The 18,852-nt window shown below is 42.1% G+C and overlaps 2 protein-coding genes across 12 annotated transcripts in view; one reads left to right on the forward strand and one right to left on the reverse strand.

Moving 5' to 3' along the window:
- The window catches only part of LOC134207876 (mucin-2), a 600,615-nt gene that overhangs the window by 372,245 nt on the left and 209,518 nt on the right, over positions 1 to 18,852 (forward strand). The window lies entirely within an intron of this gene.
- On the reverse strand, positions 16,614 to 18,351 carry LOC134217365 (uncharacterized). Its single transcript, XM_062696103.1, has 3 exons — positions 18,272 to 18,351; positions 17,940 to 18,214; positions 16,614 to 17,867 (listed from the first exon to the last, which is right to left on the reverse strand). Exons 2-3 carry the CDS (start codon positions 18,204 to 18,206, stop codon positions 16,752 to 16,754), a joined length of 1,383 nt encoding a protein of 460 aa, XP_062552087.1. The 5' UTR covers positions 18,207 to 18,214; positions 18,272 to 18,351; the 3' UTR covers positions 16,614 to 16,751.

Raw genomic sequence — 18,852 nt, forward strand, 5'->3', positions numbered from 1 at the left:
ATGTTGGGGTACGGCTTCAATGCTCCGCCTTCTCGCCCTGGTCTACACCCCTTGGAGCAAATCTGCATCCACAGTTTATGGTTTTTTGCATTTCTTCTTAAAACTTCGTGCCGCATGAGCCTGTTTCAAGCTTCCGGATTGGCTGCACAAAAATCAAAAATTTTGGAAGGATCATTTAAGTGAACACAAAGTATGCAAAGATTACGAGACAGTATTTGCCTGTTCAACCTTTTTCAACCAAAAATAGTCTGCTTCAGCTAATAAACAAGCTTATTTAGCTTAAATTGTTTGTTAGGAGTGACCCCTCGATCTGTTCGATATGTTTTCATCAATAAAAGAGCCTCAAATGCCTTGGAACAAATCTGACAGTTATGAGACTTAAACCTGATAATCAAACTTTGAATCCCATCCCAGAACCAGGACTCTGGCACATCCTGAACAACCGTCTAGATAGGTGGCAATAAGCTTTGCAGAAGCACGCGTAACAGCTTAAGCCGGTACTAATGATGTGTTACACCGAATCTATACCATTTCGTCGAAAGACATTTAGTCGAATGACATTTGGTCGAAAGCACATTACGACATTTGGTCGAAAATGAATTTTTAGTCCACTAGATGCATAGGACATTTGGTCGAAAGGATACTACGTCGAATGGACATTTAGTCGAAATCAGATTTTAGAATGAAGAATCTTCGTACATTTGGTCGAATGACGTTTGGTCGAAAGGACATTTGGTCGAATGGACATTTGGTCGAAAGCGGATTTTCGAATGAATAATCTTGATACATTTAGTCGAATGACGTTCCGTCAAATGGATATTTGAAAGAAAAGAACTTAAGTCAATAATTATTAGCAGGGTTCGTATCGCTCACTCAATCTCAGGAGCACAGGTTGCTCCCTCATGAAAATTTTCAGGGAGAAATCACTTTTCGGGAAAGAAAAACAGCCTGGAGAGTGATAACCATTTTTCGCTCACTTCGATTGCTGCCAAACGTTGATTTGCTCTTTTTCTTTCATATTCGAGTCTTTTCGTGGCATCTTCAATGCAAATGGTAGTAGCTTATGCAGGACAAATAACCTAATGCTTTCATACAGATAGCGTGGTGATGTGGCTAGAGTAAGCGCATCCCTACGGCTATTATTGTTACTATTCTGGGTTTGATTCCCGGCACGTCCATACAATTTTGGAATTGTTCTGCGATAATTCTCGCGAAAAGTGAGTGAGAGGGTAAAAGTGATGAAACGAAAAAGGATTTTCATCTAATAGGCAAGGTTTTCGTTTCTCATCCAAGGCTAATTGTTAGGGTGGCTCAAATCTGTATGGGAAAAACTTTTTTCAATTTTTTTGATGGGCCTCTAATCTTCTGGCGGTTTTCTGCATAACATTCTGTATTTGATTCTACAAGAACTGAATGAGTATTATGGCTCTTGATCTTAAATTGTGTCGTTCAACTGTAAAACACTGTTTTTGGATGTTTCTGCATACATTTTTGCATATAAACTTCCAATGAGTTTAGCACCGCCCAAAAGTTGACCGAATTGGCTGAAATTTCGTCCAGACCATCAGGGCATCAAGTAGAATCGAATAAGAGGGCGGCCCATCAAAAAATTTGAAAAAGTGTTTTTTGGGCCACCCTACTAATTGTAGAGAATGATTGATGGGTGAAAGATGATCCTCAACATAAACATCGAAAAAAGATTCTCCCTTGACCCGAGAAACGCTTGCTTTGGTCTCATTGAAACGAAAAGTTGAAACCCTGATTATTAGTAAACAAATTATTTATTGCTGTATTTCATAAAAAGAATAAATCTAGATTGCTTTGAGAATAGGTCGTATGTGCAGAAGAGAGGCTCTCTTTGGTCACGCTCTCTTTCTCTAATATATAAACTAGTTTTGCATATTTTGGTACATTTTCACTTCAGATCGCTAGACAAAGCTATTATCTTTAGTCATCTGCCAAGAAACATGGAGTAAAGTGTAGTATAGATCTGTAATAATCGAAAGAGAAAGGAAGCAAAGAGAAACTCTCTTTTGCACATACGACCTATTCTCAAAGCACTCTAGAAATAATAGTAAAACGGTGAATATTCTCGACTTTGGCGAACCCTTCTAACTAACTACGATGAAGTTATACCACCTGGTCAAAAGATATTTAGTACAATGATGTTTCATCAAATTACGCTTGGTCGGAAGGACATTACCTCAAATAGGCATTTGGTCGCATGACCGTTTGGTCGAAATTAAATTTTCGGTCAATAATCAATGAATTTTGGTTGGTTAGATGAATTTTATACTGAACTAATTGTTGTATAAATATTGAGTGAAAGAGTAACAATCCAAAAAATAAGAAAACCATTTCCATTCGCCCAAATGTCCATTCGACTAAATGTCAATCAACTAAATGTTCCAAAGCCGACTACGATGATGTATTGACAAAATAACATTGATATCATTGCCCGACAATCATCGGAAGAGGATGAAGCGATTATTAAGCGAAAAATAGTCTTTTTCAGCTGAAAATCTAGCTGATTCAATGAAAATTATTTGTTAGGTGGTTTCTGAGCTAGTGCCGAAAAATAGAATGGAGCGCATATCACTTATTATTTTGCTATTGCTGTAGGTTTTCAACTTTTCTAAAGCCCACCAGGGTCTTCAGAAGTTCCCGTTTGCTCAGGTGAAAAACCTTTATTAGCATCCGTATTTGTTTCTTCCGTTGCTGCCGCTGAATCGTGTCCACTGAATGCCTCTAGTTAGTTCATCCATGTCTCTCATGGATTGCTTATTCAAATTTAACCAAGCATCTATTGACAATTAGTCCAATCCATTTTACTAAATCACCTATTACTGGGAGAAATTCGCTTTCAACATTCGACTAAATGTCCTTTGGACCAAATGTCCATTCGACTAAATGTTCTTTCGGTCAAATGTCTTTTCGGCCAAATGTCCTTTCGATTAAATATCATTCGACTAAACGTCATTCGTCCCACATAATCCAGGACATCTGAAAGGAAAGTCATAAGGTCGTATAGCCATTTGGTCGATGCTACACTTTACTTTCGATTAAATGTCCATTAGATCAAATATTCCTTCGACTAAATGTCAAGCATCGAAATATCGCAAAACCAACTACGGTTAAGTGTTATCAAAATATTGATCACTAATCACTGGACTGGCTTCCCCTGCCGCTTCAGTTGCCAAGTAGGTTCCAACTGACATACCTTGAGTCATCTCTGCGATTTAACCATAGATATAATAATCATATACCATAATATACCATTACGTCGGAAAGTCATAAGGTCGTATGGCCATTTGGTCGAAATTAAGTTTTTGGTCAACCATTAACGACCTATGGATGGAAGTAAATTTTGTACTGACCTAATTATTGTGAGAATATTGAGTGAAAGAAATTTCATCCATGAAAGAACAAGAAAACCGATGCTACACTTTACTTTCGATTAAATGTCCATTAGATCAAACATTCCTTCGACTAAATGTCAATAAACGAAATATCCCAAAACCAACTACGGTGAAGTGTTATCAAAATAACATTGATCACTAATCACTGGACTGGCTTCCCCTGCCGCTTCAGTTGCCAAGTAGGTTCCAACTGACACACCTTGAGTCATCTCTGCGATTTAACTATTCAAATAAATATTATTTTAAAACGTGTAATGACGCAAATGATTCACATTCAAATTTGTCATTAGATCAAAGAGAAATAATGTTTCACCTTAGAATGGCACAGCAAACAGACTGTAAAACCGCAACAAAATTTGGTGACAACAATGGTGCCGAAACTCAGCCTCGGATCCTAGCTCGCAATTACAAAAGCCAACACTTGTTTATTATGTGTACACAAGTAGGTAAACCGCCGCTTGAAATTTATTGCCATTTTTTTCTTTTTGGCGTGAAACGCGTAAATAGCGTGTGGTTTTTCGAAAACCACCTTCCAGCACCGCGGGCTTCAAGTAGGGAATCAAAATGCTCATTGACATGCGACATTTTTATGTTCATTTAACAGAAGCTCAGATGAATCGTCACAATAAATTTTGATTGAATCATTGAAAACGGTTTGACAGTTACAAAACTTGTCGTAGGCTTCAAGTAGGAAAACAAAATGCTCATTCACATGCGACATTTTTATGTTCATTTAACAGAAGCTCAGATGAACAGTGAAGAAGAATGTCAAACAGTTCCAATCAAATTTCAAATCGCCCTGAATTTGACAGCTTGCTCCGATTTCAGCGAAGTCGCATTCGCATCCCAACATGTTGCTCGTGTTTGATTCGCCTCTCAGTTGGCCGCTTGAGCTGACCGAACCGCTCGCGGCGCGGCCACGCTAAATTTGCATTTCTACATGCAGCAATTACCGTAAATTATATCCTACATATATCTTTATTTTTGCGCATGGTGCACGGCGCGCGGGTAATTACCGGCCCATCACGCCCCGTGGGTCCAAGCAGCCTGAGCTCGCGCATGATTATTGTAATTTCGAGCGCAGCTACAGAGGTCTCCTTCACTGCGACGAAGCGGTGGCTCCCAGCAACAGTGCGACGCGACACCGGCAGGGTCCTGCACAAACGCACGCGGGGGCTATCAGTCTTTTCGCTCGGCTTACTACGATATTAATTCCACTCATGGCCGACTTCGCGGTTCGTTTGGAACATGGACTTCCCGCTGGTCTTATCGGTGGAGCAATTTTTCTTCCAGCCACCACGTTTCTGCTTTTGCGACGGTTCGGACTTCTTTGGATTGTGGGGATGTTGCGCTCGCGGACTGCAAGACCGATCTCGTTTCAATGTGGAAATCGATCAAAAACGATAAAAGCAAATGTCCCATGGGGGCGCGCGGGGTAAAATTGTTCGAATCCATCATGACCGCGTTCCCCCCGTCAGGTAACAAACGATGTGAACCGGTGTCGGTGACGGTTTCAAGTTTCCTCGGTAATCCATTTTCGCATGCGAATGCGGTCAACTGAAGTCGCGAAAGAAGTCGCCGGAGAGTGATTTAACGCATAGCAGCGTACCGTGACAAGCTTCGTCAAGTAATCAGTGCTGACAATCTGCGATACCTCCGGACAGAGGGGGACTGTGACCACAACGAGCACATCAAGTAATCAAACACGGGAATCGATACCCGAATAAAAATTAATAATAAAGTATATGAAACGATAAGGTTACTATAAACTATTTGGTTGACCACTTTATTGATTCATCTTAAATATAATGTGAAAATAATTATTTAATTTACCTAACACAAAGCATTTTTTTGTCCGGGAATTTCTGCGGCTTGTCACATCGTTCGACGAACAACGATTACTGCGGGATAATGATGAAATATGATCGAGTGACGAAGTTGTCAGATTACAATCGGCTTGCCGTGGCCCGTGGACTGTTGTCTGTCTCGTTGTAGTCGGTTCGGTCGGTATAGACTTGCTGTTGCTGCAGCCACAGTGGTCTCGGATTACCACCATCGACGTTCGGTGGCTGATGACGACGCGATCGGATCCGGCGGCTGCGTGGTGTGACGAAACGAGCGATGGGTAAGCAGCCAAGCTTGAAGTGCGGCTTAGGGTATCGAATGGGTTTGGTTTGGTTTGGTTCTGCTGTGGTACCTCGCAGATGGATCAATTACCTACTGTGGGAGCATTTTGGCCGGGGGAATGATAGGTCAGTTGTAGTACTGCTGGGAATTCGATTCTGAAAGCAAAAAAAAAGCTTATACGACACTGGAGGGATAGAAGAGTTTAGAGTCTAGAAGGCATCCAGAATGATAAGGGGGGAAATGCTTATCTAATCTTCCGGTCAATGTCATCATATAGTGCATATACTCCTGTATATATACGATTGTGATGCATCACCAGTGCTACGATGTGCACGTATTACCTGGCAATCTAACTGCATTGATTGTCTGCCTTTTCAGAATTCCCAATAAAATTCCGTTGAAATATCACAAATGATGGTAATTGTTTGTGGAAAGGGAAAGAAAAGTGCAGTGGGTACTGGCCAAGTTCCCCTGGCGGTGCTAAAATGATAAGCAATAACAATGCCTAATTTCATTTAAATCTTTTAGTATCATTAGTGATTAGCACACGTTATTATTTTATGTGGGGGGCAAGCATGGAACATATTTTTCAACGCGGGTGTCAGGCGGCTGACCCATGCTCGACCAAAATAGTAAAATTTAGCTAGAATATTTTAATTTTGTTTGATTGTTTGCTATTGAATTTTATATCAGAAATCGCGAAAATACTTGAAATAAAACTTTGTAAAAAGTTTAGAATAATTATCTTTAAAAAGCATGGTTTGATTTTTGTATTCGATGAACCTAGAAGAATCGTTTTGCTCACTGAGCAGAAAGTACAAATTTGGTAAATTTAGATTTGTTCAACGGATATTCGTTGATAGATTGAGGTTAAGAAATCGTCTGTAAATTATTTAAAGAATAAACTGTAAATAAAATTGATATTAGCATACTCTTTCGACAGCCGGCTGGCAAGAGTTTAAATAAAAACAGGTAAACAACATAGTCTGTGGGTCGAATTGCCAGCTTGAGGCAAACCTCCATGACCTACCTTACCCTACCAAACCACCAACTCCGTAGAACTTATGAGGGCGTCGCCAAGTCGGGGGCCTCTCGTTAAGTAAGTTCTACATCAACATTTCCTTTCCTATCCCTAGTTACGGTAAAGATGGGCGTGGCCGGGAGTAGTAATCCTCATGCTTATGCCATTGTTATCTTAGATTGGAATCAAGGGTAACTCCCCACCTTGATTTCCGATAGCAATCTGGATAAGGATTCCATAAGAAACATGAGTATCACTAGTGTCCAATCTACGAAGTATACCGTAACAACGCTAACGCTAACGCTAACGCTAGAAGGCATCCAGAATGATAAAAAGAAGAACTAGGAGACTAGAACAAAGATACCAAAAGACTTTGAAAATTTTTAAAATCTACGATAGTAAGACAAAACAGACTGTAGCTTAAGGCTGAAAAATTAGGAGACTTGTCACTTGTAGAAGAGTCTCAAACATTTTCTTGAACCTTTCTAAGCATTTCATGCTATTCGACATATTTCGATAGAGTAATCGGGAGACATTCTATTCCCAACCGCTGCCGTCAGCAAGAGAGATCAACCACTCTCAATCCGGACGCAATGCTTCAAGGTGAATTTAATGAAAATTGATTTAATGGATATTTAATGGAGTCGATTTGCTAAACCGGCTGCCAGTTCTCCGATCCATCGTCGAGACATCGCGCATCAGCGCAGCAGCGGATATCGACGGCACGTCAATCGATTGCCGCATATCGGTCGTTCGGGAAATATTTTCACATCAAATTCCTCCACCGGCAGCGATTTTTATTGGGTCCGCTCGCCGAGGAACTCGAATGGTTCGAATTCTCCAGGCATTCCGTCGACTCTGGGCCCCTCTCGGGGGACCTATCGCCAGCAAGACACGACCGATGACAACGCGATCATCGCTCGGGCATAATTTTAGCATTGTTTGCATTGTTTCGCCCCCTGTCTCGAGTTCCCGGTCAACAGTTTCTCGATGTTCGAACATTTGCGAAGCAAAAATCAGACTGATCCACCTAGAAGTATTTCACACAAAAATACTTTGGATTTTGGGAATTCGCTGAAGTATGTAATTCTATTGAACACTGAGTCTTTTATCGACAACAATGTTTTCGAACTGAACGTACGGCTGTTCAGCAAACCTCTCCGTACGAATAAAGGCAAAAAAGTACGAGTCCACTTACCCCCGGAGAGACCGCATGAGTAGTAGATTTTATCTTCATCGCCAACGTCGTTGTCGTTGCCAGGAATCCGGTTCGTCGTCGTGGCCACCGCCGCCGCCGCCGTCGCCGCGGTGCGGAATAACTCCCGAGAAATAGCTTGTCCAAACCCGCGCGCGTAATTGCGCCTAACTCGACTCGACTTGGCATCGGCTGCTGCAAATCCAGCTCGAACGAGGGGTTCGTTACCGTCCTCGGGGCCGGTTATCGCGTTGGCAAACCGTCCGGCACTAATTTGTTTGGCAAGTCGGGTGCTAAATCGTTTGGAAAAGTCTACTTGTCGCGAAAATTTATTGAATGTGGGGGGGAATGAGGGGACGGTGCCGTGCAAAGGTGGACCCCTCGTTCGAGCGAGCAAAAAAAGCAAAATAATAACGCGCGATGACAACCAATCTGCTTTCTCGCCCAGCCGACAAGACCTACTTAGTTTCAGCGTTGTGCATGGCGACTCTATGGCAGAAGCAAGACTGCAAGAGATGTGAAAAATGAACTAACGAGCTGCAAGCAAAGAAAAAAAAAAGTAGCGCAAAATTGTCAGCACTTATTAGTGCGGAGTCTGGTTGCGCTCACACGGCTCGGTAGATATTGCGTTGCTGCAGAATTATGCCGAGTCGAACAATTTAATCGCAGGATTAGTATGATTAACATTATACTAATGGGTTCAGTTGTTGGACATCGTAAATTTTCCTACCATGAGCAAACAAGTTCGAATGATGTCATTTGGTGGCGACGATCAGAGACTGAGAACGGTCGCACGCAATGGCCAGATTGTTGATATTTACGGTTCGTAAATATTTACTCTCATAACAAAGCAAGCCGCCGCTGCACTGCATGGCTGTCATAAAAGTTCAAATTGTACCCCCTGCATTGCCTGCTTTGTTGTTGTTTTCTTTTCCGTTCGAAACAATATCCAAGATGGCATTAAATCGGTTCACCGCTCGAATGTTTATTTATTTGAAAAATTTTGCTACTGCAAACAAGTCCACGGCAAAAGTGCAACCAGCTTTCGCTTGACTGGCCTGCTTCAGGGCCGTTAAATTAACAACACGAGCGAAGCGAGTCCAGGCGCGAGTAGAACAGAGAAAGTTTTTAAATGTTTTATAAACAAAATCAATTCATTTCCAAAAACCATGAATTTTTCGGTGCACTGAAAAAGTTTTTCCTCCTGGTGTCGTCCGGACGACGACCGAAAGGACCGCGGTTGTTGATGATGACGGCGGTGATGATGATGATGCGCGGGAAAATAATAATATAACTTTCCGTACGCGCGCCAGCAGGCCAAAACTTTTCACCTGAACCGGGTTTCGGTCAGGATCGCGCGTTGAAAAATAGGAATGACGACGACGAAATTCGCACTACGTGGGAGAGAGTCATGTTCATGTTGGAGCACATATCAACCCGTTGGTGGTGTATGTCGGGTTGCAGCACTTGCAGGCAAAACGCAGCCCTGGAACGATGAAAAAACTTTGCCTTTTCGATGATTTTCATTGTTTTTTTTTGTTTGGGTGGGGGAAGTTGATATGAATATTTGAAAAGTGCACTCATGAGGAGGACCACGAACGGATGGTGGAATCTGAAAAACTAAAGTTGAGTTTTTATTAACGAAATAAATAGCGTTTTTACGAAAACGTCACATCAGTTGTCATATGCGCCTGATATTACCAAAAAAATAATTAAAAAAGAGTTTTCAAATATTTTTTTTCTCTTTTCAGGTAAGCGTACAGAAAAGAAGATTGAACAACTTCAATGGATCGAATGGTGTAAGTAAAGCTGGCAATATTGTTCTTACTACAATAATTTTATTCCTCGCTGCGATGGAAAGTTTTGCGAATGAAGTTGATTTTGGGTTGATTTTTCGAATATTTCGATAAACTTCTCTCCCCTCTCCCATCTCCAAAGCTCGAACAGAAATTTTCCCAGAACTTCAATAGGTAGCTCTCCAGGACTTTAGCAGGAAGCTCTCCAGAAGTTCAGCAGAAAGCTCTCCAGAAGCTTTCTATCCTGAGCTTCAGCAGGAAGCTTCAGCAGAAGGCTCCCTCAATCTTCAGCAGGAAGCTCTTCAGAGCTTCAGCAGAAAGCTCTCATGAGCTTCAGCAGGAAGCTCTCCCAAGCTTTAGCTTTAGCAGGAAGCTCTCCGGAGCTTTGACAGGATGCTCTCCTGAGCTTAAACAGAAAGCTTTCCTGAGCTTCAACAGAAAGCTTTCATGAGCTTCAGCAGGAAGCGCTCCTGAGCTTCAACGGAAAGCTTTCCTGAGCTTCAGCAGGAAGCGCTCCTGAACTTCAGCAGGAAGCCCCTCTAAGCGTCAGCAGGAAGCTCTTCTGAGCTTAAACAGAAAGCTTTCCTGAGCTTGATCAGAAAGCTTTCATGAGCTTCAGCAGGAAGCGCTCTTGACTTTCAGAAGGAAGCGCTTTTGAGCTTCAACAAGGAGCGTCTGAGATTCAGCAGGAAGCTATCCTGAGCTTCAGCGGAAAGCTCTTCTAAGCGTCAGCAAGAAGCTCTTCTGAACTCCAGCAGGAAGCTCTCCTGAGCTTGAGCAGGAAGATGTCCTGAGCTTCAGCAGGAAGCTCTTTTAAGCTTCAGCATGAAGCTCTCCTGAGCTTAAACAGAAAGCGTTCCTGAGCTTCAACAGAAAGCTTTCCTGAGCCGCAACAGAAAGCTTTCCTGAGCTTCAGCAGGAAGCGCTCCTGAGCATCAACATGAAGCCCTCCTGACCTTCAGAAGGAAGCGCTCCTGAGCTTCAACAAGGAGCGTCTGAGGTTCAGCAGGAAGGTTTTCTGAGCTTCAGTAGGAAGCTCTTCTAGGCTTCAGCAGGAAGCTCTTCTGAGCTACAGCAGGAAGCATTCCTGAGTTGCAACAGAAAGCTCTCCTGAGCTTCAGCGGGACTGTTGTGAGCTTCAGCAAGAAGCTCTTCTGAGCTACGGCAGGAAGCACCCCTGAGCTGCAGCAGGAAGCTCTCCTAAGCTTCAGTAGGAAGCTCTCCTGAGCTTCAGCAGGACTGTTGTGAGCTTCAACAGGAAGCTTTTCTGAGCTACAGCAGGAAGCTCTCCTGAGCCTCAGCGGATAGCTCTTCTAAGCTTCAGCAAGAAGCTCTTCTGGGCTTCAGCAGGAAGCACTTCTGGGCTTCAGCAGGAAGTTCTTCTGAGCTTCAGCAGGAGGCTTTTCAGAGCTTCAGCAGGAAGCTCTCCTGAGCTTCAGTAGGAAGCTCTCGTAAGCTTCAGTGGGAAGCTCTCCTGAGCTTCAGTAGGAAGCTCTCTTAAGCTTCAGTAGGAAGCTCTCCTGAGCTTCAGTAGGAAGCTCTCCTGAGCTTCAGCAGGAAGCTCTCCTGAGCTTCAGCAGGACTGTTGTGAGCTTCAACAGAAAGCTCTTCTGAGCTACAGCAGGAACCGCCCCTAAATTTCAGCAGGAAGCTCTCCTGAGCCTCAGCGGATAGCTCTTCTAAGCTTCAGCAAGAAGCTCTTCTGAGCTTCAGCAGGAAGATCTTTTGGGCTTCAGCAGGAAGCACTTCTGGGCTTCAGCAGGAAGTTCTTCTGAGCTTCAGCAGGAGGCTTTTCAGAGCTTCAGCAGGAAGCTCTCCTGAGCTTCAGTAGGAATCTCTCGTAAGCTTCAGTAGGAAGCTCTCCTGAGCTTCAGTAGGAAGCTCTCTTAAGCTTCAGTAGGAAGCACTCCTGAGCTTCAGTAGGAATTTCTCCTGAGCTTCAGCAGGAAGCTCGCCTGAGCTTCAGCAGGACTGTTTTGAGCTTCAACAGGAAGCTCTTCTGAGCTTCAGCAGGAAACGCCCCTAAATTTCAGCAGGAAGCTCTCCTGAGCTTCAGCGGATAGCTCTTCTAAGCTTCAGCAAGAAGCTCTTCTGAGCTCCAGCAGGAAGCTCTCCTGAGCTTCAGCAGGAAGGTCTTCTGGGCTTCAGCAGGAAGCACTTCTGGGCTTCAGCAGGAAGTTCTTCAGAGCTTCAGCAGGAAGCTCTTCTGAGCTCCAGCAGGAAGTTCTCCTGAGCTTCAGCATGAAACGCTCCTGAGCTTCAGCAGGAAGCTCATCTGAGCTTCATCAGGAAGCATTCCTGAGTTGCAACAGGAAGCTCTCCTGAGCTTCAGCGGGACTGTTGTGAGCTTCAGCAAGAAGCTCTTCTGAGCTACAGCAGGAAGCACCCCTGAGCTGCAGCAGTAAGCTCTCCTGAGCTTCAGTAGGAAGCTCTCCTGAGCTTCAGTAGGAAGCTCTCCTGAGCTTCAGCAGGACTGTTGTGAGCTTCAACAGGAAGCTCTTCTGAGCTACAGCAGGAAGCTCTCCTGAGCCTCAGCGGATAGCTCTTCTAAGCTTCAGCAAGAAGCTCTTCTGAGCTCCAGCAGGAAGCTCTCCTGAGCTTCAGCAGGAAGGTCTGCTGGGTTTCAGCAGGAAGCACTTCTGGGCTTCAGCAGGAAGTTCTTCTGAGCTTCAGCAGGAGGCTTTTCAGAGCCTCAGCAGGAAGCTCTTCTGAGCTTCAGCAGGAAGCTCTTCTGAGCTTCAGCATAAAGCTCTTCTGAGCTTCAGCAGGAAGCTCTTCTGAGCTTCAGCAGGAAGCTCTTCTGAGCTCCAGCAGGAAGTTCTCCTGAGCTTCAGCATGAAACGCTCCTGAGCTTCAGCAGGAAGCTCATCTGAGCTTCATCAGGAAGCATTCCTGAGTTGCAACAGAAAGCTCTCCTGAGCTTCAGCGGGACTGTTGTGAGCTTCAGCAAGAAGCTCTTCTGAGGTACAGCAGAAACCTTTCCTGAGCTTCAGCGGAAAGCTTCTGAGCTCCGTCAGAAAGCTTTCATGAACCAGTAGGAAGCTCACCAAAGCTTCAGCCGGATTCTCTCCTGAGCCAGACGCTTCAGTTCTGAATTTCAGAAGAAATCTGTCAAAGATAGACTTTTCATATCTTCGGCAGGATGATCTTCAGAGTTTTGAAAGATTGCTCTCCAGATCTCAAGAAGGACAGTTTCCAGAGCTTCTACCATAAGGTCTTCATAGCTTTAACCAGCAGCTTTCCAGAGCTTCAACAAGAAGATCTGAAAAGCAACAGCTGGAGCTCACCAGAGCATCAAATTTTCCATCAATCAATCCAGACCATCTAATCCAAAAAATCAGTCCATCTAATTTTCAGTAGCTATTTTCCAAAGCATCAGCAGAAAACTTCCATAAATCTAGCGAGATACATCGCTTTACAAGACCATCACATCAAATCTCCATGAAGAAACACACCGCAGACCCAGGCAAGAGCTTGATTCAACAGGAAGCTCTCTAGAATTGATTGAAGATTATAAAACATTTTAAAAGCCTCACACTGGGCCGTCTCAGCAAAAATCTTCCGCCATAAATCACCATTTTCTGCGCAAACTACAAATTGTTCAGTCACGATCAACAACTTTGCGCGGTAATTTAGTGCCGATTAACTTGTGAAACTTTTATCGCATTCAAACAATCCAACAAACATTCGCCCTAAACGAATCAGTTTTACGACTCAATAAGCATATGCAAATTCGCCCATTACAACCCATTCCATTCCCCCCGTCGATGGCGATCGTTCGTGATGTGGCCTACTTTGATCTGAACGACGGCGTACCGGACCGAGGGGTTCCTCAAATCGAACAGCCAGCTCTAAAAATAATAATAATAAAAAAAGAAACATTCCTACTGTTGTGTCGGTTCACACGAAACAAATTAATTTATGCTTCCTTCTTCCTCTGGGGCACCTTTTCGCCGCAGCGAATCGGAGGTTGAAACGAAAATTACCCCCATTTCCCTTCCACCTCCAAATGAGGTGCAATAAAATCTGTGTTCGACGAATTCGAACTGAGAAAAAAAAAAAAACGGTGGGGTGCCGCCCGCCTTCGGGTATGAATAATTAGGATTATTTTTTAAATCATTTTCAATTAATTTGCTTTTCCGATTTTCTCGCCCGGGAGCCCCCAGATTGCATTTGGCTTCGGTTCGTTTCGTTCCGCGATCGCATGGCCTTCGCTGCGACGCGGTGCGGTCAGCCTGTCGATGAAGGCAATATGGCCGTCCGTCCATTCGTTTGACGGCGCTGTATGTTTACAAGGCAGGAAAAAGCAAATAAATTTAGTTAAATCAAACAAACAATTGACTGACTGTGCGCCAGCCAGCGATGCTGATGGGAGCGTTTTTCTTCTCCAAACATTTCAAACGGTCTTCACAGTTTGTATCGATTTGGGGCCTGGCAGTGTCCGAAAAGCAGAGGGGTCCACGAATTGGTTCGGTTCGGGAATGGATTTTCCAATGGTTGTCGGGATTGGTGGACCCCTCGTTCGCGAGCTGTCAAGTGTACCCAAGTAACCGTAAGCATTAAGTAACTGCATATTAATGGCCTTGTATTGGCATTTATGCTGCATAAAAGCTTAATAATAGCATTCTTGAAGCATTCATGTTCTATATAAGCATCGCTAATGCTTTTAAGCCAAGAAAAGTGAAGCATTATAACTAGCATTATATTCGTCTATAATGCTCATTAAATGTGTCTAAGCATTGGGAGTTTCAAAAGCTAATCAGCTTTAAATCGGCATTAGGAATGCAAACATTAAATCTATTTATAGACGTTGTTTACGATCGTCACTAGCTGCAAAACAGAATGGACTTCACTAAGTGGAAAAAAGCTTTGAAAAGTGGAAATTATAGAAAAAGAGTGAATTTGTATAGGCGAATTGCCGATTCTGAAGTTAATAGCACCAAAGTAAGTGATGTCGTACCACTTGAAGGGTCGGCCATTGATCGTTCTGATCCGCGTGAAGAAGTATTACCGGAACGGCCTATATATGACCCATGCCCTGTTCATTCAAAACTGCCATGCGACTCCGATGATGAAACAATAGTTGGTTGCGAAAGCATCTATAGCCCCGATGAGGATTCCGACGAAGAATCGGAAGAGGAGTGGACTACCATATTACCTGAAGATTCACTCGCCGAAGAACCAGTGCGAGGCAATAATCAAAATGAAAATTTATCTTCCTTCCTACGCAACTGGAGCACGCAGTATAACATTCCGCAGAATGCATTGAAACCGTTGCTACAAAAATTAAACCAGCTGGATAGCACAATTCCGAGAAGCCCACGGCAGCTTCTCCGCACTCCTCGCATTAATGCTTCAATCGTCCATATAACTGGAGGACAATATTGGCATCAAGGATTAGGTGATTCACATTGGAAAACTAATGTATTCCAAAAACATAATATTTCTTTTTTTTTCTTTTCAGAGAATTGTCTTCGAATGTATTTCGCTGCACTGAACGAGTCAACATCGGTTAGCATAAACATAAATATAGACGGCCTTCCATTGTTCAAAAATGGCACTGATCAGATTTGGCCGATACTATTTAATATTCACGAACACAAATCCTTCAGGCCCATGATCATTGGTATTTTCTATGGCAAAAGTAAACCACGACATGTAGAAGAGTTTCTTGGTCCTTTTGTGGATGAAATTCATCCAATACTAACATCAGGCATTGATATAAATGGATTCAATCTCTGTGTTCGAATCCGAGCGTTTATCTGTGACTCGCCTGCCAGAGCATTTGTTAAAGGTATGTCCGTTCTACAATTAAAACAAATGTATACTAATATATTTCTTTGTTTATAGGTGTAGTAAATTTTAATGCTTTCCATGGGTGTTTAAAATGCTGCACTATTGGACAACACTCGACACTGTTGCGAACAAATATCTTCCCAAACACATTTGCTCAAAAACGAAATGATTTCGATTTTCGGTCTGGCGCCTATGATGGTCATTATCAAATCAACAAAATTCACGAAAACGGAAAACTAAAAAAAAATCTTGTTGTGTCACCACTTCTCCGATTACCGATCGATATAGTAGAGGACATAATCGTTGCTGATTCACTCCATTTGCTCCATCTTGGAGTAATGAAAAGATTACTTCTGTCATATAAAGATGGTCATAACGGTAGTGACGATAGTAGGTGGTCAAAAGATATCGTTGTGAGAATATCAAACACGTTGAAATCCATCGAACTACCAATTGAGATACATAGAGCTACTCGAGGAATTGATTGTTTAACCCACTGGAAAGCATCAGAGTGTGCCACGTTTTTGCATTATATTGGAATCATTTTGCTTAAAAATTTTATCAGTGAAAGCCAGTTTAATAACTTTGCTAATTTATTTTGTGCCGTTACTATTTGTTCAAGCAGCTACTATGAACGATATTTACCGGTGGCTCAATCACTATTTGAAGATTTCATTTCTAATTATTATGACCTGTTTAAGTCCATAACCAGTAACATCCATAACTTAGTTCACGTTGTAGACGAAATTAAACGATTCGGTCCGTTACCTTCAATTTCGTCATATCCATTTGAAAATCATCTATTTCAGATTAAAAAATTAGTTAGATCAGGAAAACTACCATTAGAACAAATCATTAATCGCATTACTGAAAAATATTCATTCAACCTCATTGCAAGCAAAGCTACTGAACAGTTTCCAGTATTCAAAAATCCACTAAAGCATGATTGCAATCAGTATTCCTGCGTACGGTTATCAAACGAATTCACTTTGTCTTGTAAATTTGCTGATAGATGGTTTCTTACCAGGGATAAAACGATAGTAGCTATGCAATGTGCAAACAAGGAAGAAATTCGTGGATCACAGTTAGATTGCTTTGAAAATCTCTTTGAATATCCATTAGATTCCCCTTGCATAAACGCATTCAAAGCGTCAAATGAATATAAGTTCATGCCGACACAATCATATACATTTGATCAAATTTTATGTAAAATGGTCGCGATTGTTGTTTTTAATGAAACAGCTTTTATACCTCTACTACATACATTACCAGAGAACGAACAACTATGAAAGAAAAATGAACTCTACTTCTTCTAATTCATTAAAAATATATTCAACGATTTCCGGAATTGTTTACATTTATTTTTATGTAACATAACGAATAATGATCTCATAATATCACACATCATCAAACATGTATTCTTCGATGACTCCCGCTTCATCAGTTGACTTCGCTTGGTCTGTTTGATAATTTAGGGATGCGTGTTGTAATGACTCCGAGTCCATTAAATGTTCTTCGACAAGTACTTCTTCGTTGACTTTTTCCACGTGTTGAACTCGATGACGCTCAGACTGCTTGCATCGTTTCCTTGCTACAGAGGCCCTAGTGCCCTTTATTTCTTCAAAGCGTTGTTTTGCATTTCGCAGGCACCGATGAAGAAACTGCTCGCACTGCACCTTGGAAAACAAGGGATCCGAAAAAAGCACAACCTTATGGAACAATGTGATTATTCCGTCATACTTATGAAACGGTATCTTGGAGATGATGTTTTCATTTCCCTTCTTATTGCGGCTAATTCCACTCCACGAACAACTCAGCAGGAATTCACGATCGAAAAAATAGTCGATGATCTGCAAGCATACTGTTGCACCATCACCAACAAATCGTTGCTTGCCATGAATCGAACCAATATGCTGTACGACGGACTGTATGAAACTTCCATTATCCGACCGTTTTTCGAGAGATTCCATGTCAGCCAAACTTTTAATAGGGGTCAAAGGATTGGCTTTTGTATCGAAACTTTCCGGTTGAACAGGTACTTCTTGTCGCGTTTTTTGGGTGGCAATTATATCAAGTTTGGCGTTCATTTGTGAAAGCAATGCTGCGTACCTGTTTTGACTTTGCTTGATGCCCTCAATCTGCTTGGCATTTTCGTCTGTTTTATTGTGCAACGATAACACAAGCTGATGCAAATTAGGTTCATTTATTGTCGAATCGGTGCCATGAAAAGTTGCTCCACCCTGCTGTGAATGTGATGACGTTGAAATTTCCTTCAATGGCTCAGCGTAAACTTCGCGTTTCGGAAAAATGTTCAGATATGACTCGTCAGCAGAAACTTCTTTCTCATTGTCTTCTTGACGGTCTCCGAAATTTGATGATTGTGCTGAGGAAGGGCCTGGTTGAGATTCGATTTTCTTAAAGAGCTCCGCAGCTGTAGATTTCCCTATCTTTTTACGTGGTTCCGATTCATCTGTGTCGGAGTAACTTTCCATCCGTTTCCTCTCACGAACAGCCTGTATAAAAACAAACAAAATATATACCTATTTTATGTTTCATACCAATGATAACTTTTAGTCGAAATTTACCTCATTGAAACTAGCAAAGTTATTCCGCTTGATTTTGCAACGGTAGGCGCTTAGCACTTTAGTGTCTACCGGTATTTTTGGATCCTTTTTTGCCTTCTCCAAGAGCCGGTAACCAGAAACACCTTGTGGCCAATAACATAAATCGTAGCCTCTTCCCATCGCCTCCGTTTTCCATCCGTTTTTCTTGACCCAGAGCGAAGGTAGCACAGACAGCAGAATATCATCGTTTTCGATTGTCTGCACAATCGAATAATTATTTCCGGTCATAATTTCACCTATAATACAAATGTTTTTTTTACTACAAATATTAAGATTGTCTTGCAAATACTTACCAAAAACGCAGAATAAACAAATTGAATTCAATAATACACAAATATTACAAAAAACAGACGAAAACAGAATGCGAATTGAAATCGAGGTTGGACAGCTATCCGAAAATGCAACTTGTTTGTTTTGTTTTGAAAAGTTTCATGACATTTTGCCTATCGGTTTCTAGTGCAAGGTTGCCAGTTTTGCAGTAAAATAACTTAGCAAATTTTTAATTATAAAAAGGATTATAAACAATGAGTTTGAAATTCATGAATAAATCAATCGAAGGATTTGTAGGGTAAAGTTATCAATAATGATATAGGTTCCATTATTACATAATTACATCTCAAAAACATACATGGACATTTAGAATTCCATAGGAAAAACTTAGTCTTCCCTAACTTAATTGATTATATAAGACTTCAAATTACGTACTGGCAACATTGTCGATCTAAGGGAGTATTCAAATGAAATGAGTTAAAATGGTCACTTCTCAGCGGATTCATACACATCCCGTATGGCCCTGGGAGCAAAGGCGCACTCCAGCGATGATCAACGAAACACCTCAGTTCGAGACCCAGTAAAGTAAATTTTCATTAAGATA

The sequence above is a fragment of the Armigeres subalbatus genome, chromosome 1 (assembly GCF_024139115.2).
Source record: "Armigeres subalbatus isolate Guangzhou_Male chromosome 1, GZ_Asu_2, whole genome shotgun sequence".
NCBI lineage: Eukaryota > Metazoa > Arthropoda > Insecta > Diptera > Culicidae > Armigeres > Armigeres subalbatus.